This window comes from Orycteropus afer, unplaced genomic scaffold, assembly GCF_000298275.1.
Source record: "Orycteropus afer afer isolate SDZICR_OR568_19922 unplaced genomic scaffold, OryAfe1.0 scaffold00462, whole genome shotgun sequence".
Lineage (NCBI taxonomy): Eukaryota > Metazoa > Chordata > Mammalia > Tubulidentata > Orycteropodidae > Orycteropus > Orycteropus afer.
Genome location: NW_006922049.1, coordinates 777,806 through 805,748, shown reverse-complemented (window position 1 = coordinate 805,748; position 27,943 = coordinate 777,806). Strand labels below are relative to the sequence as shown.

At 42.5% G+C, this 27,943-nt stretch overlaps 1 protein-coding gene across 1 annotated transcript in view; it reads right to left on the bottom strand.

Moving 5' to 3' along the window:
• The window catches only part of ST7 (suppression of tumorigenicity 7), a 428,986-nt gene that overhangs the window by 9,714 nt on the left and 391,329 nt on the right, over nt 1–27,943 (bottom strand). The window contains exon 13 of the mRNA XM_042782770.1: nt 8,849–8,984. Coding sequence (XP_042638704.1) covers nt 8,849–8,984 — 136 coding nt within the window. The remainder of the gene's footprint in view (nt 1–8,848; nt 8,985–27,943) is intronic.

Here is a 27,943-nt window from a genome sequence, read left to right as displayed (position 1 = left end):
CATACACATACACACACATATGTGTATGTGTGTGTAAATATATATGGATATATGGAGCTATGTTGGTGTAGTGAATAAGGCATTTGGCTGCTAACCAGAAGGTCAATAGTTCAAACCCACCAGCTGCTCCATGGGAGGAAGATGGGGCAATCTACTTCTGTAAAGATTTACAGCCTTGGAAACCCAGTGAGGGTTGCTATGAGTTGAAGTAGACTCGATGGCAGTGAATTGGTTTGGTTTTATACACACACACACACACACACACACATCCTGCAGTCCCCAATGATTGCAAAGATGCTTATGGAGCTCTTCAACTCTTTCTCTTTCTCATGTCAGTAGTCATTTACATTGAGTTCATAAAATAATATTAAGGCTTTTGGCTTCACTAAACAAAAGCAAATACAATTTCTGCTTGTAATCCTATCTTTCACCCACCCTGTTGTACAGGGTCCAGCAAAGTGTGAGATAAGCAGTGGAGGTCTGCAAGGGCTGGGAGAGGCCAATGTCCCCTTGCCAGCCTCACCTCCCCACCTCCTGGTCCCTTTCACTGCAAAGACATGTAAAAGCCTCCAGGCATTAGCTGTACATCTACAAATTTTGCAAGTGCAAGTATTAAGAATGCTCTGATTTGGCAGTGAAAATAAGAATGGAAAAAGGTCATTTGACTTGAATGACTTCAGACCTCCTAAAAGTCTTTGTCTGAGAACACATACTGCAGAGGAATTAAATATATATGTGTTTTTCATTAAAAACAAAACAAAAGCTGGGTCATTCAGAGTTAACGCGTAGATACAAAAACGACATTTCTGCTTTTTCCTCTGTGCACTGTCCCCTTCTCTGCCTTGACTGTGTCTTTTTTGTGAAGAGTCAAAATGAAGCTGGGAATCAGGCCATCTACAATCAAGTCTGGGGCACAGCACTGCCTCCTTCTATCCCTGCCCAGACAACACCTTCCAGGCTGCAGGACCATTAGTGAGACAGGGTAGAAGAACCACAGAACCAGAGTGGGCAGATGGGTGCTCGACTAAGCTAACTCCAGATGTCCCCAGTGAGTCCCTAATGACCTGTCTTTCTACTCATGGGACAGACAGGGACAGCGAGTGACGTTTTAATATTGTGCCTGTCTACGGTGCCCTTTCAAAGAGCATCTCAGAGAACCTTTCACAGACAGATTATTAACGGTCAGACTGAACTGAGTTTCAGTCCCAGCTCTGCCTCTTACAGGTAGTCATTCGTCAAGATGTGAGGACTTCTGGGTGCACCAAGGGTACAAAGGTGAAGCGAGCACACCAAGTCCCTCACTCAGCAGCTTGCACCTAGGGTGGGAAGCAGATGATCCAATAATTCGGGAGATAAGTAAAAAGTCCCTACTGTGATAAGCACCACAAAGGAGAGTCATGGTACTGCATGCAACACCACACTAATGGGAAAAGGAAGCCAACACGTAAGGAATGAGTAGAAGCTGACCAGGTTAACAGCTGTATGCTGTATGCTGTATGGTGCTGAGTGGTTAACCTGTGTCCGAGTCTCTTCATCTGTAAAAATGAGAATACAACATACTTCCAAGGTTGTTAAAGACACGACAGCACAGGATAGGGTGTCTACACACCATGCCTTGCAGCTCAATAAAGGTCTGCTTACCTTTACCCTTCATCTCAACTCAAGTTCCTACTTACTCTCTCAGGTCACTCACTGGTTCATACTGCTCACCAGAAGGTTGGTGGTTCAAACCCACTAGCCACTCCACAGAGGAAGACAGGGCAATCTACTTCCATAAAGATTTATTGCCTTGGAAACCCAAAGGGGGTCGCTGTGATTTGGAACGACTCAGTGGCAGTGTGTTTGGTTTTGCTTATACATAACCAGAAGTGCAAATAATGGAACAGAAAATTATCATGAAAATGCAAAATGTATGTTCTCACATTTGACTGCAACATAGGTAACATGTCTTGATGGCCAGCTGCCTCTCATGAAGCATTTGGATGCAGCAATAAAGAAAATTAAACTAAAAGTCAAAAGCCTGGGTTCTGATCCATACTCTTCTACTACCTAGTTATGAGGCCATGGGAAAATCACTTTCCCTCGGCTGGAATGAAATGAAGATGTTCAATTCCAATTCTGAAGAGAAATTCTAGAGTTCTGCAGCAGACACACTAACTTGGTAATGACCCTCAATACTCTATTCCTACTTCCATATCATGGTATTATTTATCTTCATACCATACAGATACACACACACATACATATATGTATACACATATACACACAAACACATGTATTAACATCCCTCCCGAAGCATTTCAATGTTTTAGTCATCTTGGTTATCTTCAACACTATGCGTGGCACAAAGGATGGACTCGATGTTTGTTGGGTAAATGTCTGATGAGTTAATGCACAATCAGGAAGAAACAGAATATTCCCTCCAGAAAATCAGGAGGATGCAAATGTGCTCAATAACCAAGACTGGATAAATGAAAGGAGTAAAAGGGCGAGTTGGCGCCACCGATCAGCAGGTGGGGGAGCGCCGGACGATTCCTGGAGACAGGTGTGTTTGGTTAGAGAGCTCTGACCAGGGCCCTAGCTGATCATTATTTTCCCTCAAGCTATACCTGTTAGCCTTGGATGTATATAGTGGGAAAGAAAATTCTCTTTAGTAGTCCAAAAAGTGCCAGGCATTTGGAGGAAAGGTTTGGTTAGAGGAAATGTCCTAAGGACCACATCTCCCAGGGAACAGCATTGACCATGAGGTTCAAAGAGAATAAATTAGAATCAGAATCTCAGGCCTCAACAATGGGCCATTTTCCCTCTCAAAGAAAGTTTTCTGCCCTAGCCTCCTGCAAACACCACCTTCCAATCTTATACATTATTTAGTGAATTCTTTGGGGGAAAAATTTCCAAAAGGAAAATAAAGCATCTTACATGACCAAATGGAAACAAAGAAAGGCTAAGTGATTTCCCCCATGGCACTGCAGTTGTCTGATACATGGAACTAGAAAATTAAAGCTGAGAGTTCACTGCTGCAGTCAGCAGCCGACCCTGCCTCTATACAATAAATACGCCCGAAACAGAGCCTGGAATAGATCAGGCAGGAGGGAGATCAGGCCACATCAATACCTAGTACTTTACACAGGTAAAACAGAAGATGTGCCATTTAAAATAGGGCTTCATAAAGCAGATACTATTGTAAATAGGACCCGGTTCAAAAGAGATGCCTCATTCATACATGTTTTCCTTATGTTCAGCTCATAGTTGCAGTGGTGTGCGTGTGAGGATAACCAGAACCTACAGTGTTTAAAATGTGTCTAATTCAGATAAGGAGGCAGCTGTGTAATGAACTAAGCTGCAGGGCAAAACATATATCATAAAATCTTATAAATTAAAACTTTTCCCCCTTCTTGATTATCTTGACTTTGAGGAACATATTGTGTAATTTCTGGGGCTGGGACAGTGATGAATCAAACATTTTGGAAACCTTTGAAATGCTGATGTATTTGTGGTTGAGCACTTAGATTTTTTTTTTAAAAAACACCATATGTTTCAAACCCAAACAATCTCTGCCATGCATCAGCTGGACTTTGGGGTTTTATCAAAAATGGGAGCTTTTTCAGCCTGATTGGTGGGAAACACACTTACTTCCACAGGATGACCAATGCTCCAACGTAATAGATTCACTGAAAAGCTAAGTAAGATATACCTCCACCAACTGACATTTTTGACCAAACTAAGATTTTGTTTTAAATCTTCAAAAGATACATTGACTAAAAGAATCATTTTTAACATGCAACTTGGTGAAAACAGACGCTGTGATCTTCCTTCCTCCATTCCCTTTCTAATGAAAAAGGAGGCTGGAAAGGAGTTGGGGAGTGGCCTTAAATTTCAGAATGAAGAAGAAGGTGATTCAAACAAGAATCCCTAACCCAGGATGCTGGAGATGTCAACAGTCACCACCAAGTGGTGGACTGGATGAAGTGCAGCCTCTTCCATTCAGGCACAGGATGGCCAGGCCGGCCAGCAGACCACCCGAGAGACCACCCACCTGGGATAGAGGGCTGGCATTCAGTGTCATCAATGCTTCACAGTTTTGACAAATCAGGTAAATTAAGTAAGTGCTACTTTAAGAAGCTGAGTCTGAATCCTTACCTCCTCAGATGTAAAATCTAGTTCTCTGAGGCCTACGTTTAGCTTGGTATGGATATAGATCTAGAAGTCATTTCAAAGTACTGCACACAATTGTCTGTGCTTCGTGGTAGTACTTTCTTCTAAACTGGGTGACAGATTTATAGTTTTGTTTTTAACAAGGATCAAAGCTGGTCTTAAATTTTATTTGTAATGCCTTTTTAAAGATAATTTTTCTAACTATATACATACACACACATATACATACATATTGCTGTGTGCCATTAAGTACAATCCCCCATCATATCAACCTTATAGGATAGGGTAGAACTGCCCCACAGGGTTTCCAATCTTTATGGAAGAAATCACCAGTCTTTTCTCCCACAGAGTGGCTGGTGGGTTGAACTGCCCATTTGGACCTTTCAGGTAGCTGCTGACCACTTAACCAATGAGCTCCCATGGCTCCATTTTAGCATATATGTGTGTATTTTATTGACTATGCAAAGGCAGTTGACTATGTGGATCATGACAAATTATGGCTAACATTGCAAAGAATGGAATTCCAAAACACTTGATTATGCTCATGAGGAACCTGCACAAAGACCAAGAGGCTGTCGTTCGAAAAGAACAAGGGGATACTGCATGTTTTAAAATCAAAGCGTGTGCATCAGGGTTGTATCCTACCACCATACTTATTTAATCTGTATGCTGAGCAAATAATCAGAGAAGCTGTACTCTATGAGGAAAAAGGGCGGCATCAGGATTGGAAGAAGATTCAGTAACAACCTGCGACATGCAAATGACACAACCTTGCTTGCTGAAAGTGAAGAGGACTTGAAGCACTGACGAAAATCAATTACACATCAACAAAAAGAAAACAAAGATCCTCACAACTGGACCAATAAACAACATCACGATAAATGGAGAAAAGACTGAAGTTGTCAGGGATTTATTCTCTTTGGATCCACAATCAACACCCATGGTAACAGCAACCAAGAAATCAGATGAAATACTGCACTGGCCAATCTGCTGCAAAAGATCTTTTTAAAGTGTTAAAGAGCAAAGATGTCACTTTGAAGACTAAGGGGTGACTGACCCAAGCCATGGTATTTTCAATAGCCTCATATGCATGTGAAAGTTGGACAATGAGTAAGGAAGACTGAAGAATTGATGCATTTGAATTGTGGTGTTGGCAAAGGATACTGGAAATACCATGGACTGCTAGAAGAATGAATAAATCTGTCTTGGAAGAAGTACAGCTGGAATGTCCTTTAGAAGTGAGAATGGCCAGACTTTGTCTCACGCACTTTGGTCATGTTAGAAGGGACCAATCCCTGAAGAAAGATAACATGGCTGGTGAAGCAGAAGGTCAGTGAAAAGGGGGAAGACTCTCAACGAGAGGGACTGACACAGGGGGGCAGTGATGGGCTTAAGCATAGCAAAGGTTGTGAGGACAGTGCAGGACCAGGGAGTGTTTCATTCTGTTGGACAGAGGGCCACTATAAGTCAGAGCTGACTTGATAGCACCTAACAACAATAAGTACTTATTTATAAGGAGCTGGAGGTGTAGTGGGTAAAGCATTTGGCTGCTAACCAGAAGGTCAATAGTTCAAACCCACTAGCTGCTTTGTGGGAGGAAGATGAAACAGTCTACATCTGTAAAGACTTACAGCCTTGGAAACCCAAAGAGGGTCACTATGGGTCAAAGTGACTTGATGGTAGTGGGTTTGTTTTTTTTGGTTTCTGGTGGTGCAGTGGTTAAGGCATTTGGCTGCTAACCAAAAGGTTGGTGGTTCAAATTTACTGGCTGCTCTGCAAGAGAGAAATGAGGTAGTCTGCTTCCATCACAATTTACAGCGTTGGAAACCCTATGGGGAAGTTCCATTTTGTCCTATAGGGTTGCTATGAGTCAGAATCAACTCCGTGGCAGTGGGTGGGGGTTGATGGATAGGTCCCTGACTGCCCTGCTATATGGTTTTATGTCTGAAAACTAGCCTCTTCTTTTTATCCTAATAAAGAGCATTCTGCCAATCTAATTTAGGGTCATTAAATCTCATTGTCCTTCCAAGTTGATGCAGAGCGTCTCCCTGTTGTTACCTGATTATATGGGCAACTAATCTCCTGACAGAATTTCCAGTTATTCCTCACAGGATTTTTATTTTGTTATAGTTATGCTATTCTTAACATGTGTTTTTACACTGCTCCCCTCCCTAACTCCATCCCAGCCACTGTTTTTGGTGTTTTTTATAGGACTGGTAACTTGGACTCATTAGCTCCAATTGATGAGTTTCTACTACTAGAATCCTGAGATGTCAACCTATAAATATGTTCTTATTCTGTGAACCAATCTGTCCATTTAATTTTTTATACAACTAACACCAGGTGAGGCCTGTCATGCTCAACCTGGCTGAGCTTTTTCTGTTTCTTTCTCATGGTTAAAAATTCCTTTTGTCTCCTCCAGTTAGAACTTCCTACATGCAACAATGAGCTTAAGGCAGAGGGGCTCCCACACATGCTCACACCCGCCCTGAGTACAGTGTGCTATGTCTGAACAGACCCAAATACAGGCAGCCCTTGGATTACTAACACTTAATTTATGGATAACTTGTCTTTGTCCTTTAATGTTATGTAAATGTGTCCTCACTTTGAAATGACTGAACCAACTCCTGCTCACAACAAATTCTTCATCACCATCACCTTCACTTGCTGCATGTGCAGCTTTTGAATCATTGAAAAGGCTTGGAGTCTTTTCTTGCACTAAAGTAAGGCTAAATAGGAACTGTATGCACCTGGTCCGATTCACCTACAAATTCTACGCAAAGACTTAAAGACACAGTTAGAATGGATCTGTTTGTAACTGGGGACTGACTGTGTAGTTGTGGGCCCTGAACAGCACACCTGGAGTATTTAAGTACATTGACAGAGGTGATGGTTGAAGCATCAATCAAATCAGCATCTCTAAAGTTATAAATAGTAAATTATGTAAGTAGACCCACTATTAATTCTCTGAAGAAATAGTTTTCACAACAGCTAAACAAAATTCTTTCAACCAACTTTGAGTCCTATCTTTGTCGATTTACCTTCACTACGTCCCATTTTGCTGCCCCCACCTCACCCCACCCCACCTAACCCCACCCCACCTCACCCCACTGGTGTTTCTGCACCAACTTGAATGCCCGCTAGAATCCAAGTTAAAGGCAGGAAAGGGGCAGAGCCTAAGATTATCAAAATGAAAATGGAAGCTGCTAAGATAAACAGTGAAGGGATTAAAAAGACATTCATCTGTGAGGCTGATCAGAACAGGGGCAAAGTAGGGAAAAATTACCAGAAGACTTGTATTTTTGTTTTTGATTCCTTGTGAGAGGTAAAAAATACTATGGTATATGCTGTACTTGTTGTGCTTAAATTAATGATAGCAAAGTGTCAATACACATGTTGTCCAATAATCTGCAGTCTTGGGCCATTTTTCTTAATTTCTTCTCTGCAACAGGCCCACCACTTAGCATTTCTTCACACAATACTGTCCTGGTTCTTCAAGGCTCAGTTCAAATCTCATCTGACCTGTAAGGTTAAGCATGGCTCTCTACGCCATAGACTTCTCCCTTCTGAAACGTTGCTGAGCAGTTGCCACAGGCTGCTGGTCACTCCTCCCAAGCAGAAGACATGCTTCTCTGCTCCAGGGCAGAGAACATGTGTCATCCACCATAATAGCCCCTTTCCTAGACTAGACAGCTAAGAATGATGGTATTTGTAGATAGCACATCCACTGCCATCGAGTTGATTCTGACTCATAGTGACCCTAAAGGACAGGATATAACTGTCCCATTGGGTTTTCAAGGCTGTAAATTGTTATGGAAGCAGACTGCCATACCTTTTTTTCCTGCAGAGCAGCTGGTAGGTTCAAATACCAACTTTTTGGTTAGCAGCCAAGTGCTTAACCACTGTGCCACCTGGGCTTCTAGATAGCATATAACCAAACCCAACCCACTGCCACTGAGTCAATTCTGACTCATGGTGACCCCCACTGGGTTTCCAAGGGTGTAAACCTTTTTAGAAGTAGAATGCCTCCTCTTCCTCCCATGGAGCAGGTGGTGGGTTTGAACCTTCAACCTTCCAGTTAGCAGCCAAGTGCCTTACCCACTGTGCCACCAGAGCTCCTTAGATACCACATACTGAGATTCAGTTATTCCTACAGCCATCCAGCAGGCATCTGTCCATTGGCAAGTGATTGTTACAGCTCCCACCAAGCTCTTGTTTTGAAGCATAACTGCTGCTCCTTTGTATATAGCTGAACTACCTCTTGGGCAGGACAACTGTGGCTCTTCAGCCATCCCTCCAAGAAACGCTATCACAAGGTGGTAATCAGATCCCAGCACCAGGCCTAATTCCAATTCAATGATTCCTATGTTGCTAAAGGTCTCCAACGTGGGTTCCTAGGGTGGCAGAGGCACCTCTGCCAAACAGTCCTAGCTGCAAACAGTCCATTTTATAAACTTGCCTCCTTGAACTGTAGACATAGCACCAGCAGAATAATACCCACCACAACAGGGAACTGGACAGTCTAGGTAGTGAGCTGTCTCTCAGAGACGAGGCAGCACAGACAGAGGAGCCGTGGGCATGCACGTCTTCATTACTCATCCCGAGCACTCAGGGTGCAAACAGTCTTAGCACCTCTTCACGCTCTTACAAAATGTTTCAAATAAAGAAAATTACTTACTGCCTTCCCACGTACAATGCAAAAGATTCAAAGCCCCTTCCACCCTCTTCCAGTGTGCAAGATGAAAGAACGCATATGCTATTGCTTCACTGTCTCCTCTCTTCAGGATATGTTCTGGGGGTAGGATTAAGCTTTTCATTTCTAGTAGGTACTGAAATAAAAAAGGCAGGAGACAAATGTGTTAATATATACAATTTGGAATTCAATATTTAAAATAGGCTGATTTCCCTAAAGCCACCACTCATAAGCATTCCATCAGACCTGCAACCTCATTAGTACATTTGAAGGCAATTACTAAAATATCCAACAGTCCAATGTTTGCTGACAGATGATTAGCCTTGTACTAGTTTCCTACAATGAAGATCAGAGGCTTGCAGGCAAAGATACTCTAATCAAAGAAATAGAGAGTGAATGGCATAAAGGAAAATTTAGAAGATACAGTAATTTAGTGTAATTTTGTAACCAGACCAAAAATATATAAAACTGACACAGGAAAGTTAAGAAGTCATATGACTAAACCAACTGCAGTAGAAAGACTGGAGACTGACTAGGGGTGCACCTTATTTATTCTATATAGATCTATCAAGGAGAAGGACCTAGTCCTGTGAAGAGGGCCAACTATGACTGCTCAGATGGTGGACAGAGGGAGTGAGGCAGCCTGAGTGCAGGAAGGACCTGAAGAAGGGGAGAAGTATGGAACCAAACTGCAATGTTCTTCTAGGTCCTTTCCCAAAAATGACAGGGTTCTCAGCTTAAGCCTCTTCATCTCTAACTTCTAGAAAAGAGGTAGGAGTACAAACCAAGAATGGATGTTCTTCCTAGAACTCAGAAAGTCAAGTCTCTCTCTCTAATCTTTCGTATTCACTATAGAAAGGAGAGCCAATTTAGAAGGTTTTCTATGTTTGCAAATGTAACCCTCTCTTTGCTGGCTGGCATTCTTTCTATGCTCCACTCTTCTTCACCTCCTCTCCTTGATTCATCCTCAATACAAACACACACACACACATACGCACACACACATGCACTTCCCACCACAACAACCACCACCAACAACCCATGTATCTCCTTTAAGATGGAGATTAGCAGGTGTGGAGGGATGCATTTAATTAAAATGGAAAGAACACAGCAAAAGGAAGTGCTTCAAGATGTTAAAATTTTTTGATGTCATAAACAATTGCCTGAGGATGTCTCTGCTGATGGAAATGTATGAAAGAGAATAAAGGGTGGGAGAGTCCCATTATACAGAATGTTGTTGTTGTTGTTGTTAGGTGCCATCAAGTCGGGACCAACTCATAGCGACCCCTCCTTGGGTTTCTGAGATAGTATCACTACGGAAGTGGATTGCCCAACCTTCCTTCCAAGGAGTGGCTGGTGGGTTTGAACCGCCAATCTTCTGGTTAGCAGTCAAGTGCCTTAGGCACTATGCTACCAGAGCTCCATTATACAGATTGGAGGTTATGATACAATAATCCTTTTTCTCCTTATCATCTAGCTGTGAATTTATACCCTGTGGGCATTACCCAGTTGCTGAAGCTCCCTCTCTTGCTTGACCCTCAGTGTGGAGTGTACAGCCCACCAGGTGTCGGGGGTAGAGGGAACACATTCTGGTTTCTTTCTTCTTTCTGGTTGGACACTGGAAGAAACTTCCAAGCCTCTGGCCTCAAAGCAGAAGTAGGTAGGTGAGAGAGACACCTAGTGGGCAGCTCAAGAACAGTGATTGGTCATCACAAGTGGGGTAAGTGGGATGGCAAGCACTCCTATAGGGCTTCTACCTCCCCCCACACACACCAGATGGCTCAGGAAAAGGGCTTATTAGTTTGATAGAAACTTCTTAAACATTGGTTCCAAAGAATTTGGTCATTTGCCTTTTTGGATACTGTAAGTTACTCCTTTCATTCTACATCTTTCAAAACAGTGCAGGACAAAAATCTTTTGGGAAAAATAACAATAGAGAATTACCTGGTAATTGAATTAGCACTCTGTTTATAATGAATACCAACTATAATAAAAATATAAAAGGTGGAATTTATGCTCAGAGACACCTGCCCATCCCTTTGTGATTCTGATACCATAATAAAGGCCACTGTAATATATTTTGCCACTGCCTGTGATGCTCTTAAGGAGTTCTGGTGGTGCAATGGTTAAGGCATTTGGCTGCTAACCAAGAGGCCAGTGGTTCAAACCGACCAGCTGCTCCATGGAAGAAAGATGAGGCAGTCTGCTTCTATAGAAAATTTATAGGCTTGGAAACCTAATGATGGTCACTATGTGTTGGAATCGACTTGATGGCAGTGAGTTTGTTGTTGTTTTTGTGTGTGTCTGATGGTCTTAACAGACCCCAAGGCTATGAGCCAAGAGACATATATAACCTATAAAGTGCTATAAAGTGTATTAATTGTTTCAGAGTCAGTTAGAGAAGAAAGACCATTTGGTTACCCTTAACCATCATCTGAAAAACCAAAGAGGAGAGTGAAAATTCTACCTAACATGAATCCTAGGGTAAGACTTTGATTTCTAAGTTTAAGAAGCTCTGGTGTTGCAAAGGTTAAGTACTTGATTGCACCAAAAGGTTGGTAGTTTGAAACCACCCTGCAGCTCTATAGGCACAAAACCTGGTGATCTGCTCCTGTAGAGATTGTTGTTTGTTGTTGTTAGGCACCTTCGAGTTGGCTCTCACTCATAGCGACCCTATGTGCAACAGAACGAAACACTGCCTGGTTATGCACCAGCCTCAAAATCCTTGCTATACCTGAGCCCATTGTTGTAGCCACTCTGTCAATCCATCTCATTGAGGGACATTCCCTTTTTCGCTGACCCTCCACTTTACCAAGCATGATCTCCGTCTTCAGGGAATGGTCCCTTCTGACAACATGACCAAAGCAGGTGAGATGAAGTCTGGCCATTCTTGCTTCCAAGGAGCATTCTGGCTGCACTTCTTCCAGGACAGATTTGTTAGTTCTTCCGGCAGTCCATGGTACTTTCAGCATTCTTTGCCAACACAACAACTAACTCAAAAGCATCAACTTTTCTTCAGTGTTCCTCATTCACTGTCCAGCTTTCACATGCATATGAGGCAACTGAAAACACCGTGGCTTGGGTTAGGCCCACCTTAGTCTTCAAAGAGATATCTTTGCTCTTCAGCACTTTAAAAAGTTCTTTTGCAGAAGATTTGCCCAGTGCGATACGTCATCTGATGTCTTGACTGCTGCTCCCAATGGTGTTGACTGTAGATCCATGTAATATGAGATCTTTGACAGCTTCAATCTTTCCTCTGGTTATCGTGATGTTGCTTATTATGGGGCAGTTCTACTCTTCACATGGGATCCTGTGAATCAGAATCAACTCGACAGCACCTAACAATAATAATCATTACAGCCATTCTGCCTACCAAATAGTCAATTTTAAAAGAAGGATCACATATAATTTTGAAAAAAACTAAATATGAAAACCACCATCTCATTTGTCTCAGGCATATAGAAATCTCTTCAGGGCCTCTGAGAATCAGATGGTGGCTAAAAGAAAAGTGTAAGCCACAATTTTATTTTTATGAATAGGAAAGGTTTTTTTAACATGGTTTTGTTATGCATCTCTGAGAGAGCTCCTCTCTTGACCTAAGGAATCTTCAGGAATAGGGGCAGTGGGAAGGAGAGGAAGTGGGCCCGGCAGCCACCTACATACGTGGTAGAGGTCAAAACAGACTAAGAGGGGGCAGTTAGAGGAAACTTGATGGGGGGCTTTAGAAAATTACTTGCAAAGGGATATTATACATCTGCACAGTCCAGTAGTCTCTACCACAGGTGTTGTTGTTGTTGTTGTTATGTGCCATCAAATCGGACCTGACTCATAGTGACCCCTCCTTGGGTTTCTGAGGCAGTATCACCATGGAAGTAGATTGCCCAACCTTCCTTCTGCGGAGTGCTATTAAAATGAAAATTAAATCAAATTAAAAAGTTCAGTTTCTCAGTCCCACTAGACATATTTCAAGTTCTCAAGGACCACACATGACTATGACCAACATATTAGACAATGCAGAGAGCATTTCTATAACCACAGACAGTTCTATTGGACAGTACTGCTGGAGACAATGGTTTCCAATCTTTCAACTAACTGGGCCAATTTTCAACATTAAAAATGTCACAGACACTCATGATAGGAGTTATCAGTATCTACTGATTGAAAATATACACTAAAAGAAAAAGCTATAATATATTTAATAAAATAAGCATTCATTTAAGAACATGGTTGGCAACCAGAACATCTAAAAGAATAGTACTTATGTATGTGAGACAGATGGTTTACTCAGCCTACACTGGCGAATGGGGTGCATGTGGCTTCACAAGGACGCTGTCGGCAGCCCCAAGCGTGGGCTGTGAAGTGAAGCTGTTGCTTCTCTGATCTTTCCACAGATTGCCTCATACTCATCACTGCTATTGCTTTCTCTCTAGCTCGACCCTAAGACTTTCAAGAGCATGAACCTTGTTATTTTCATCATAATTTTCCCCAATACACCTCTTACAGTGTCTTGCACATCAAAATTTAAACAAAAAAAAATTGAATTAAGTGAAATCTCACAAGAAGTCTACAAAATGAGTACTATATGTTTACACAAATAACACGTGCATTGTATATTTTTTTGCAAACTGTGCAAACCCCCTGCATGTTAGTTTTCTATGTGCATTATATGCATGTGCACGTTATTTATGTGGGCACATTATATACAAAAAATATAGTCTAGAATCCAGCATCTTGAGTCTAACCAAAGAACACGCCTTAGCTGCCTTCTCATTTTATCTATTTTTTGGCAGAAACAGGTTACGCCTATAAAGGAGATTTATACTCTTGTATAGTTCCAAATACAATGTTGGCCCTAACCAAATGATGAAGGCTAATAACAACAATGTGTTATGTTTTTGGCCAGGCTTAAAATGGCTGGCAAGATCAGTGCTCAACATGTGCAACATGTAAATTAGAAAGGCATGGAACAACATTTCACATCTCACTTGTCAAGAGAAAAATAAATGGAAGTGGGCAGATCCTATCTGTAAGTATGCGGAAACCAATTAGAATAACTGTTGCTCGCAAATCAGAAAACACCCTCTGCCTGTCTATAATAATTATTTGGCTTCTATTAGCTCAGTCAGCATTCCAAGCTATCCTTCATCCTGCTTCTAACTTCCTTCCCAGATTCTGAAATCCCACTGATCTTGAAGTACAGTGCTTCGAAAGGCTTCGGAAGCAACTTTTCAAAATCTATTTGTATCAGAATCCACTCCCTGATGCACACTCTGTGAACATATAAAATGTCAGAACCTACAAAGGGGAGCTGAGGGCTTCAGTCTTTGGCTGTGAGCAGTGAGATGTCACAGAGGTATTTGAGCAGAGCAGAAGCTGGCTCACCTGTTCGGAATGCTGCAGGAGGGATGTGGTCTCTCAGAGGCCAGCCCATGTCACTGTTCAGGTCTGCAGCTATTACAATCCTTCTATAACAATCTGAGTGAAATTGACCTTAATGTTAGCCTTCACATGAATATTAACACCAAGGAATTAGCTGATATCCCTTTTTAGAACTTTCAATACCAAGAAAAGGAAAAGTCATATGAAAACCATTAGCAAAATTATGTGAATAAACAAAATGTATAACAGATTGATTAAACTGCAGCACCTTTAGATGATGGATATCAAGTTGTTCCAAAAATCCGTGTTGTTGTTATTGTTAGGTGCCATAGAGTCAGCTCCGACTCAGAGGGACCCTTCACACAGAATGAAACGCTGCCTAGCGTGTGCCATCCTAACAATCCTTGCTGTACCTGAGCCCACTGTTGCAGCCACTGTGTCAAGCCATCTGGTTGAGGGTCTTCCCCTTTTTCGCTGACCCTCCACTTTACAAAGCATGATATCATGGGGAAATGTTCATGACAAATTGCTGAATGAAAATAAAACAAAACAAAAAACCAAGTCTACCATACAGTATATACAGAAGATGATGACTTTGGTAATAAAAACGTATGTTGTTGTTATGTGCCGTCGAGTCGAACCCGACTCATAGTGACCCCTCCTTGGGTTCCCGAAGTATCACTACGGAAGTAGATTGCCTCATCTTCCTTCCGAGGAGTGGCTGGTGGGTTTGAACCGCTGTAGGCATTATAAAGAATTGGAAAATTACAAGCTGAATATTGATGGTGGTTAAATACTGGGTATTATGACAAAGTAATTTATTTTGTGCTTGCTCTGGGCTTTCCAAGTTTTCTTTTATCAGCATTTTACATTTTTCTCTATACATGTGTATGTATGTATGAATGTAAGGGTCTATGTATGTATATATACATACCACACATATATGTGCATTATGCATATATATAAATACGCATTTTCAAAATTTGCATGAAAAGCTAGTCACAGAAAGATAATCACAGATGGCAATTTTTTGCTATGAGTTGGATCTGACTCTATGGCAGTGATTTTGGTTTTTGGTTTTATGATACTCTGGTACCACTGGCTTTTAAAGAAGCTCTAAGTTCACCTATGTAAGGTGCAACTATTGGTCCCTCCCTGTCTGGAAAAGAGGAGTAAAGCGAATCAAAGATGCATGGAAATAATTAGTCCAAAGGACTAACGGACCACATGTATCCCAGCATCTACAAGCCTGAGACCAGAAGAACCAGAGAGTGCTTGGCTACCATGGCTGACTGCTCTGAAAGGGATCACCACAGGAGGTCCTGAATAGGCTGGGAGAAAAATGTGGAACACAACTCAAAATCACAAAAGAGACCAGGCTTGCCGGCAAAACTGGATATCCATTTGCAGAAAAATGACACAAGATCTGTACCTCACACCATACATAAGAATTAACTCCAGATGGATCAAAGACTTCAATGTGAAACCTAAAACTATAGAGTTCCTCAAGGAAAAACTAGAGGCAAATTTAGGAGCCCTAATATATGGCATAAATAGACCATCAAACATAATCCAAAATCCACAAACAGCAGATCAACTAGATGAATGGGACCTTCCAAAAATTACATTTTTCTGTGCTTCCAAAGACTTCTCAAAAGAAGTCTTCTTCAGAAGAGTCCAAAGAGAACATACAGATTGGGAAAAATATCCAGCAATGACAAAGCTGACAAGGGACTTATCTCCAGAATTTATAGAAAACTCCAACACCTCAACAACAAAAAGACAAATAATCTAGTTTAAAAAATGGGCAGAAGACATGAACAGACACTTCACCAAAGAGGACATTTAGGCAGCTAACAAACATATGAAGAAATGCTCATGATCATTAGCCATTGGAGAGCTGCAAATCAAAACAACGAGATACCATCTTGCCCCAGCATTAGTAGCAAAATTCTATAAGACAGAAAATAACAAATGCTAGCAAGGATGCAGAGAGATCAAGACTCTCATACACTGCTGGTGAGACTGTAAAATTATACAACCACTGTGGAAAGCACTATGGTGATTCCTTAAAAATAAGAAATTAGAAATACCATTTGACCCAGCAATTCTATTACTAGGTATATATCCTAAAGAAGTGAAAGCCAGGACAAGAACAGATATGCGCACACCTATGTTCATCGCAGCATTATTTACAATAGCAAAAAGATAGAAACAACCTAGGTGCCCATCAACAGAAGAACAGATAATCTAACTATGGTACATACACACAATGGAATACAATGCAACCCTAAAAAATAATGCAAAACACCTCATAACACGGATGAACTTGGAGGACATGATGCTGAGTGAAATAAGTCAATCACAGAAGGACAAATACAGTATTAGTTCATTGTTGTAGAGGGTCAAAAAAAGGTTTGTATATGGAAGGAAATTTTCTTTGTTGGTTACCAGGAGTGGGAAGGGAGGAGAAGGGAGGGAACATTGTTTGATAGGTAGAGATAAGTATCGATTTGGGTGAAGAGAAGGGCAATATATCAAATGTGAGTGATCAACACAGTAGCATTGAGGAAGGAGAAGTCATAGAGAGGTGCATGGAAGGTACAGACAACAAAGATGAAACCTTTTGCACATACAGTACTGCGTTGCCAGTGAAGACATACATTGATATATGGGTAGATAGATGGGTGGACAGGCTAAACTATTAGGTATGTCTGTGCAGGGGGGAGTATGCTTATGACCACCTATAGGGTTGGCAGACAATGTTTCTACAAGTATATTTGTATGTTCTGTAAGAATTCCCAGGTATACAATAGAGCTGACAAGGGACAAGGTTGTAGTCACTTCTTAGCCACAGCCAGCTAGTTGGGCCTGTGGGCTCAGGACCATAGTCCCAGGGGACATCAAACTCAATTGGCATAACATACTACACAAAAACATCGTTTCACATCCTACAATGGCGAGTAGCGACTGGGATCTTAAAAGGTTGCAAGTGGCCATCTAGATGCAACAATGGGTCTCTCCTCATCCAGAGCAAAGAATGAAGGAAACCAAAGATGCATGGAAACAATTAGTCCAAGCGACTGGTACACCATGCAATCCTCAGCCTATATGACTATGAGACCAGAAGAACTAGATGGTGCCTGTGTACCACTGTCAACCACTTAGAGGGTGATCTATGTAGGAGATCCTGGATAAAGTGGGAGAACAATGTGGAACAAAACTCAAAATCATTAAAAAAAAAAAAAAAAAAAAAAAAGGACCAGGTTTGCTGATCTGTTAGAGCTTGATGGAACCACTGAGATTATGGCCCTTACCTGCCCTCCAGGTCTGGAATGTGGCTTCCAGCCAACAAAAGACAGGCATATGAGCTGAATATTTACATTAGGTAGATACACTCCTTGGAGAGCGCAATCATGGGAGAATAGAAGGGTTATATATGCACAGGGAGACAGCTCAGGGGGTAAGAGTGCATGGAAGGAAGGACACAGGGAAGAGGTAAGTATTCGGTAGAAGTGGGAGAGGAGCTGTTGCATTGTGGGAAATTGTAGTCAATGTTATGAGACAAAGTGTATGTGAGCTGCTATATGGAAAGTGAATTTTCTCTATAAACTTTCACCCAAATCACAATTAAAAAAAAAAAAAAAAGAAAGAAAGAAAGACCAGGCTTACTGGTAGGATAGAAACTGGTGGCACTTCTGAACTACAGCCCTTAGTCTCCTTCAAGCCCAGAACTGAACTCATCCAAGTGGCTCAACTTTTAACCAAATGATAAGCGTATAAGGTGAACAATAACACCAGGGAGGTACATGCTCTTAAGAACAATCAACCACACCAGGTCAAAAGGCAGCATTTGCCCCAAGATAAAGCTCAGAAGGTAGGAAGGACGGACAAATGGAAATAGTAACCACAGGGAGGAAATGCAAAGAGTGTAGCTTTACATTGTGGGGCTCGTACTCAATGTCATGAAACAAAATATATATGATGTTCTAAGCCCACGATTTAAAGAAAAGAAAGAAATCAGTAAAGAGTTCTGAGAATAAAACTAGTGCTACTTGGAGGAGGTGCTACATACTCTGAGTTTCAATGTTGCCTCGTCAGACCCACCATGAGACAGGACTAAACAATGCAAGGAGCCAGAGCTCCTTCACGTCCCGCTATGAGGGAGAGGGAGAGGTGCACCAGCCAGGCCCGGACCTCACCTCCTCTCCTCCACCACCTGCCACTGTGAACCACTGTTTGACTCCTGGCTGGGAGGCCTTGCACAAGCAGTTAATTTCTTTGAACCTCAGTTTGCTTATCTATAAAAGTGGAATAATAATTATATATATATATATCTTGACAGTGTAATTTTTAGAAAATTAAGATATTTAAAGCATTTGCACAGTGCTAGGCACATAAATAAATGTTCACTAGATAGCAGCTATTTCTGCTAATAAAAAAATTAAATGTTATTATTAACTGCAGGTATAAACTGCATTTTTGTGTGTATGTCCCATAGATAAATAAGTCTGTTTTAAGGTAAAATACATGAGCAATTTTACTACAGTAATAGCTCAGTTGAAGAGAACTGAGGCACCCTCTGGGAGCACCTGCAGTGCACCCCAAGGGTGAGAGTCAGGTGTGGCCCTGCTTTGGTGATCAATAATCTTAATAAGAGTTACAGACTAAGTACAAAGAAAGCAGATGGGAGCATTATGTCCAAGAAAGTGTCACAGAAGGAAAATGTAAGTCAGCCTGTTAAGTAACCAAGAGTCCGATGCAGAGAGGAGGGGCTGAGGACTCCAGGCCAGGCACAAGCCTGTGGTGGCGGTGGAGGCGGATACGACACCGAGCCATCAGAGGGCATTGTGTGCTTGCAGTATGGTGGCCTTGGGTGTTAACATGACAGTGGTTGCTGATGCTGATTAAGCACTAACATGTGCCAAGCATTCTCTCAGGTACTCCTCTGATGACTCAGTGAGGGAGGAAATACTATTCCTATTTTACAGATGGGATAATGGAGGCTTTGGGAAATAACTTGCCCAAGGTTGCACAAGTAGTATGTGAGAACCTGCACTTGAACTTGGGTTTTACACTTCTTCCCAAGAGAGGGAAGCTGGAAAAGCAGGCTGTGAAAGGCATTTCATGACACATGCCAGAGTGTGACCTTTACCCAGAGTTACTTAGTGGTTTACAAACTTGTTTGTTCAAAGGAAGAAAGAAATTTAAAATAGAGTATGTGAACTTGATGAAAAATAAAGCTGTGGGTTGAACCTGGGGGAAGGACCCAAGAGAGGTCTGAGGAATTCTACAGGCTTATTGGGAAGACAGCTTGAAAACCCCTGCAGTAAGTGACTGGTACACTCAGTGTTTTGGAAAGGAATGGGCAAGTGGCCTGGAGCACCGCCGGTCAGGAAGAGACTAAAATGAGCACAGCCCTAGGATGCTCCTGCCACAGCACATGGCAGGGGCGAGGAGGCACGCACTAAAGCGGAGATGGTGGAGGGCAGAGGAAGACTCTGAATCTGAGGGCAGGAAGAGGAATCAAGGGTGGCTGCAATTTTTAGCTTAAGAAATGAGAATAACGTAAGGCCATTGGCTGCCTCAAAGGCACCAGAGTAAGAAGAGGCTTAGAAGCAGGAAGGTAAGGATCGCAGTTTGAAGGGCCTACAGAACACCCCTGGAGAGATGGGTGTGCACATCTGGAGTTTGAGAGAGAAGAGAGAGACCAATTTGGGTGCTCCAGGCCAGAGACTGTAACAGTGGGAGCACATGAAATCTTGCAGACACAGCTTCCAGCAAGAATGGAGAGGGCAGTGAATTGCAATCCCCGGAGAAGTGACATGAAGACGTGACAGCAAAGGAAAGAGTGTAGGCAGAGGGGAGTGGTCAGGAACCAGGAGGGGCACAGAGGGAGGGCTTCATGGAGCCAGGACAGCTTCAAGACATAGCAAGTGGCCAGGTATGTCCCATGCTGAGGAGAGGTGAATGGGATGTTGTGTAGTTATGTTTGTGTGTCAACTTGGCTGGGCCTGGTTGAGTGGCTGGGCAGCTGGTGGTAGTTATTCCCCATGATGAGACTGGCAATTAACTCCATGGTGGGATCTACCACAAGCAGCTGAATAGCTGCCTTTGGGATATAGTCTGTTTCCTGTATATAAAGAGAAATCTTGGGGATAGTCGCTAGCTTATGGCACACTTGGACCCTGCATGTAGCCAACTCATTGTTCAGCAGCCTGCCATGCTTTGCCGACCTGGGGACTTACAATGACTTGAATTAATGGTCTGTTGTGTTGTTTAGTAACATCGGGACTGTGCCTTTTTACTTGTCAACCCAGGGTGTGTCAATCTCAGCAGCCAGCAGCTGTCTGAGTGAAGAAACGCCTCTAGCTCCAGTGGAGCAGAAGCAGGAGACAGAGCTGGACCCCAAGGCTGAGGGGCTGGGTGAGCCTGGCACTTTGAACTTGGACATAAAGCCTCCAAACAGTAAGAGAATAAACTCCTGTTTGTTAAGGCCATCCTATTGTGGTATATTCTTGCCAGAGTGGTACTAGGTAACCAGAACAAATGTGGTTTGAGAAGAGGCCAAAGGGTCTGGTGACCTTGGCAGAGGCAACTACACAGCTTTTTGTGTAGTCTTGAAACTTCCCATTTCCAAGAAATGTGGCTAAAACCTGGTTTCTGCTAATTTTCCTCTGGGTCGTATTTCCACAATACGTTCTCCTTACTCTAATCCAAAAAAGGTTTGGAACAAAGTATTACTCAATTACAGAAATTTATATTGAAATAATATTTCTGAAATGTGCCACTGATACATAATATCATAGATAATCAAGCCAGGGTATTGTGAGTTTCTGCTTTCATGCTTCAAGCATTTTTAAATGCTAAAACCCACTACACATTTTGTTTCCTAAATTGGATTAAAAAGCAATTTTATACCCTGTCAATCAGCTTTACCAAGATAGAAAAGGCGGATTGCTTCACTTTTGCATGTAACAGACTTTGCATCACTGTAACAATGCCCTGTGGCCACTGGATACACAATTACTAGGAGTTTCTAGGTTAATATTAGATGAGGTTTTTTAAGTGTAATTTTAACGGGAAAGCATCTCTGACACAACATTCTTCATTCTTTCCCATTTTCTCATCATGTTTCCACACTCCTAGACTTAAAATTTCAAAACTAAATACTGCAGTCCTTGCCTCGACATTCTGTCTAGCCCAGGCTGCCTGTTGGTGGAACACAGTTCTTTCAGCACCCTCAAGGGCTGCCCACAGCTCCCTCTGCTGCCCTCTGGTTTGATCATAGGAAGAGCATGTGCTTTAATCCTGCCGGGGTTTCAGAGAAGACAGAGCTTTCCCTCATGGTGACTCCCCCTCAGCAGCTCCACCCAGAGCACCCAGGCAACCCCAAGGGCTGGCGCTGGTTCTCTCAGCCTGCTCCAGGCAGCTCAGAGTGCCTTGGGCCTTCTGTTCCCTGAGTATGGACCTCAAGACATTTGGGATTTGCCAGGGAGAGGGGGTTGTTGTTGTTGTTAGGTGCCACCGAGTCAGTGCCGACTCATAGTGACCCTACGTACAGTAGAACGAAACACTGCCCAGTCCTGTGCCGTCCTCATAATTGATGCTATGCTTGAACCCGTCGATGCAAGCACTGTGTCAATCCAGGTCATTGGGGGTCTTCCCCTTTTCCACTGACCATCTATTTTACCAAGCATGACATCCTTCTCCAGGGACTGGTCCCTTCTGACAAAATGACCAAAGAATGGGGGACAAAGTTTGACCATTCTTATGTCTAAGGAACATTCTGGCTGCACTTCTTCCAAAACAGATTTGTTTGTTCTTCTGGCACTCCACGTTATTTTCAGTATCTTCACCAGCACCATAATTCAAAGGCATCACTTCTGTGGTCTTTTTTTTTTTTTTTTTCATTTCTCACAATGCATTTGAGGCTATTAAAAATACTATGGCTTGGATCAGGCACACCTCAGTCTTCAAAGTGACATGTTTGCTCTTGAACACTTTAAAGAGTTCTTTTTACAGCAGAATTTGCCCAGTGCAATAATACGTCGTTTGATTCCTTGACTGCTGCTTCCGTGGACGTTGAGTGTGGATCCAAGTAAAATGAAATCCTTAACAAGTTCAATCTTTTCTCCATTGATTGTGAAGTTGCTTAGTGGTCCAGTTGTGAGGATTTTTGTTTTCTTTATGCTGAAGTGTCATCCATACTGGGTTTTCTTAGGCATCTCTCATTTTCTAAACTCTAAGCAGGTAAGCCTTGTGGTTGCTGGACTATCAAACTTCTCTTCAGAGTTGCAAACAGAGTAGTTCTACTTTTATTTGTTTTAGTTATTCAGGTTTCCTGTAAGATTGTATTAAGAGGACAACAATGTTTACAGCTTTAAAAAAATTGAAAATCACTGTTAGGGTGGTCCCCCTGCCCCCAGAAAGCAAACGGTAAACTTCCCTGAGGGGTCTAGGCACAGCTGGTCAGTGGGGCTATGGTTGGTGGGAAAGAGGACTGGTGACTTCAAAGCCCTCCTTGATGCTACTGCTCATGTCAGACCTGCATATTAGCCAGGGCTCAATTCTGGTGACTTCTGTGTCCAGGGTTTTGAGAGCTGAGTGGAAGGCCTGTGCACTGTGTACACAGCCAGCTGGACACTCGGAGAACGTTTACAGGAGCAAAGCACAGGATTTAAGGAGTGACAGAGCCCCACCCCAGTTATGTCCCCCAGTTCCAAGTGAGTTGGATGCCTGCCCTTCCTACATAGTCCTGTAGCACTCTGCTGGCCTCACAAGTACATAGCCTGGTCTGTCTTCTCACTGACTGGGTACCCCAGCATGGAACCATGCTGTTACCACTGTCTCAGTGCCTGGCACATAGTAGTTACTCAATAAGTGTAAGCCAATGTGTTCGGGAGGGAGAAAGGGAACTGTGCTGCAGAATCATACACCTTTGCAGAATACACACGCTGATGGTTGGCAGGGAGACTGCACCCTCCAGGATGAAGTAGGAGTAGGGGTGTTTCCTGGTTATCCTGTTAAATCAGAGTAATACTGGTTAAGCAAAAGCAGTTCAACCATGCTGTGAGTGACAGGAGACCTAGCAAGGTGTGTAACTCCCACTTGAGTGAGGAAATGGAAGAATTCCTCTGCCGAGGGTATGCGAGTCCCCACCCCTGACCAATGAGAATGGACAGCAGGCCGAAGAGTGTGGGGTAGGAAGGGGAGAGGAGAAGAACAAGCCAGGCTCGGATGCTCCAAGTCTATCATTCCTGGTCTGAAAGAGACATCTAGTGCCTGTCAAGTCTGCCCCTAGCTCCTCTCTGTCTCTGAGCACGTGCAACCCCTAACCACACAGCCTGTGGGAGAGGGGCTGCCTTTTCACCTCCATCTCATCCACTCACTGCTTCTCCTGTCCTGGTGGTAGACAGCCAAGCATCACTTACCAGCCCACTCCCATTGGAAGGCAGAAAGCAGCAGCCTCAGGAATGAAACAAGTAACTGCTTGCTTTTTCATGGGGTAAAGAAGAAATGCTTAGGAATGAGTGAAAATTTAAAAGAAACGGGAAATGTTTTACATGTATGTATATGTGTGCATGTCATGTGCATGTATAGTACACATGTGTGTATGTGTGTTAAGGAGGCTTTAACATCTGCTTACTCAGATAGAGAAATTTGAGTTGCACTGTAGTGGTGCAATGGTTAACTACTTAGCTGCTAACTGAAAGGCTGGTGGTTCAAACCCAGCCAATGGGAGAAAGACCTAGCAATCTGCTTCCATAAAGATTACAGACCAGAAAACACCATGAGCCAGTTCTACTCTGTCACACAAGGTGCTATGAGTGAAAACTGACTCCATGGCACCCAACAACCGCAACATGGAGAAGTAGGCTTGGTGTGGGCTCAGCCTCTACCAGAAGGGGACATCATCCTGGCTCTTTTAGGGTTATGAAGGTGAGAAAGGCAGAGGCATTCATGAGGCAAACTCATGTCTGGAACAAACTTACAGGCCTGGACCACCCGAGGAGGCAGGAGGCAGAGAGACAAGGAGAAGAAGAGGCCTGAGTATGGGGAAGCTTCATTCCAGACACAAAGCGTTGGGCTGAGGCAAAGGATGGGAGGCAGGAAGGGGCAGCAGGGGTGGTTTAAGCTCAGAGCTGGAATACAAGACACAGGTCAGAAATGGGAACTATCAGCCACAAGCAAAGGGCTCACTAAATAGCTACCAGCTGGGAATCCCTTCAGACCATAGCTGCAAGAAGGATGCTAGAATCTCCCCTCAAATTTGGAAGCCTAAAGCGACCCTGTGGGTACTTAAGGTCAAGGGCATCATTGTGTTACTGTTGGTACTCACTCTGGTTCTTTTTCTGCAGGCTAGGTTTGCCCAAGCAGTACCTGCTAATGCATGTTTCTAGGCAACCTCTACTTCCACCTAGGCTGCAAGTGTATGAATGGAGCTGAAGGCAAAAGGGAAGGATGAGAAAGAGGCCAACATGTATGCACATCTACTATATATTGGATGAGTTACATAAGATGATTCTATGTACTTTTCATCAGCCCCATGAGGCTGTTATTTTTATCCCTATTTTATCAAATAGGAAATGGGCAGGAAGCTAATTAACTCTCCCCATAGCTGCCTTTGGTCCCATGAGCAGGAAGTAGTAGGCGTCAATGTTTTGAACATTTTTGAATCCTTTCAACTACACCTCACAGCTCTGCCTACCTTTATGTCACCACTCCTAGCTCAATCATAATTAATGTATGTTCCCAGTAGTAAAAGGGATTCTGCATAATGGGCCTGACAATTCAGAAAAGAATGAATACACATGGCTGACAATATTCCACCTTACTAAGAATGTCAGCAAATTCCATCTGCAGTTAATAAAATCATAATGCTTTTTGTTTTCTTTCCTTTTAATAACCTGCTCAATGCTGGTGGGGTGTGATGAAATACTAAAGAGGGAGTCATCTGCCAATGGGACTACGAACTGCCAAATGTTTTTTTGGTAAGAGATTTGCCAGTAACTATTAAGAACCTTAAAGTGCTTCTCTACTTGACTCAATACTTCCCATTCTCAAAATCTGTACTAAGAAAATAACACTAAAGACTAAAGGATCTTTACTAAATAGGTTTGCTACAGGTTTTGGCTACAACCTGGTATCAGGCTGCAGATGAGTGAAGACATAAATCATCCAGAAAAAGTGTTACTGAGTATACTCACAAAGAGTTTGAACACATATGGACAAAAGGCTTAGACTTGAACATTAAATCAGAGGTTAACCTCTTCAAAGTCATACAACTCAGAAAATCTGATGATCTTCCCCCAGAAACAATAAATGTATACAGTTAACCATAAAGTACAAAAGCCCCCATTTTTTAAAATATGAAAGGATATGTATTAAAAGCGCATAGAACAAAGACAATAAGGAAATAGTCTTAAATAAGACTACATGATAAAACTACAAATGACTTTTTTCTCTTCATACTTTTCTGTAATATAAAAAATAATTAAGTTTTATAAAACCACTGCAGAGAAGAAAATAGATCTAATAGTGCTTATAACAAACCGATAATTTACTCTTTTCTGGAAACTTGTCAAACATGGAAGTTAATCATTTTATCAACAGATAAAATGGAAGTTTATCAGTTGTTCTGATCAAGTTAGTATAGCATCCTGTGCACAAAAGTGTCTCTTCATACAGCGAGCCTTGCAGCCAGCATGAGCACTAGTCAATTCTGATCCCTGTCAAGTAATGAGTCAGAGCTAGGAAGCCTGCCCACACACACCACCTCACAAGTGTAAATCACTAAATTGCTAAGGAATGGGGAGGAGAGGAGCATATTTTCAGGGAAAGAAGTCAAAGTCAAAACTCTAATAAACTACAATACAAAGATGAGGATAGAAAACTGAGATCAGCATAATGCTTCATCTATCCAACATCTTATGAATGAAATTTTCTTCAAAATGGAGAATATTCCCTTTAATTTGCAAAGCTTTTATTTTAATCCCATCTAATTGAAAACATCCTATAATAGATTGGAGATCTTTTTGTCTTCTTAAACACTGTATCCAATTCTCAAAAATCATCAGCATTAAGACTCTAACACTTCTCATGGGGCTGACAGTAAATGCTCGGGAAATATCAAATCAATGGAGAGACAGCTGAGAGCCACACACTGATCCAGGTACCAGGATTCATGCCCCTCTGGTTGTTCCCCACTGTCCTGAACAGGGGTAAGGACAAGTACCTAATCGACCCAGTGTATGTGAGAGACCACAGAGGGAAAGGCAAGGCAGGACAGGAGGCACGGGCTTCCTAGTGGTGACTTTTACTTGCGGAGGGTAGGGGAATGTGTGAAGGATGAGTAGCATTTCCTCAAAGGAAGCAAAGGGGAAAGGGGAGGAGGATGTTGCTGGAATGATGAATGTTAGAATGAGCTGGAAAAAATGAAAAAACAAGTTGGGTCAGATTGTAAAGGGTCCTGAAGAACCACTCAAGGAAAGGAGTTCAGAGCTTTTTCTGTGGAGGCTGGGGTGACACCGTATGATCTGCAATGACGAATCTGCCTGCCTGTTTCTTCCTCACTAATCTGCTGGGATCTAAACCTGCAGAAACCCTGCGGTTTAGAATCTGACTGACTACTGAGAGACCCTCCTGCAGCTCAGAAATCCGTGGCTTCCCTGAATTTATTCCCCAGTCCTGTGGTGTGCTAAGGGCAACACTTACTCCCCCCTCCTCAGGTTTCCAGGTGAAGAGAGCTCCTGAGAGAACCCTCCTGGAGTAAACAACGAATACTTATCTTGGATGTTGAAAGATTATCTATGTACCTTTGCTTAATGGGATTCCAGATGGAAATTTATGGAAGGCAGGCCTAAGACATTACATTTGGTATTTCTTCTTGGAGCAGACTAAAATTAGGTAAAATAACATGTGGAAACTGAAAATTCCTATAGTAGGCCTATGGCCACTTCTGTGATATGGGGAAAGAAACCATGAAGGGGTTTAAGATATGAACAAAGAAACCAAATACCCAAACTCACTGCCATCGAGTCGGATCCGACTCATAGCGACCCCCGTTTAAGAGTCAGATAACCCAGATTCAGTTCAGCCCCTGTCATTCATTTGACCTCTCTAAACCTCAGTGCCCTCATCTGTAGAAAAATAATAATAATAATAAAAAAAAAAACCAAACTCACTGCTGTCGAGTTGGTTCTGACTCACAGTGACCTCTCCTTGGGTTTCTGAGGCAGTATCTCTACAAAAGTAGATTGTCCAGTCTTCCTTCCGAGGAATGGCTGGTAGATTTGAACCTCCAGCCTTCTGGTTAGCAGTCAGATGCCTTAAGCACCACACCACCAGGGCACCTAATAAATCTTTATGAAAGTAGATTGCTCCATCTTCCTTCTGAGGAGTGGCTGCTGAGTTTGAACCGCCAACCTTCTGGTTAGCAGTCAAATGCCTTAGGCACTGTGCCACCAGAGCTCCTTCTCATCTATATAGTGGGCTTAATAATATAATACATCTCACAGTGTTGTTATGAAAAATAAATGAGATGGTATAAGTACTTCAGTTCTTACTGTTCTTCAATAGAGACCAATTATGAAAATAAGGAGCTCTGGTAGCACGGTGCGTAAGGCACTTGACTGCTCACCAGAAGGCTGGCAGTTCAAACCCACCAGCCACTCCTCGGAAGGAAGGTTGGGCAATCTACTTCTGTAGTGATAC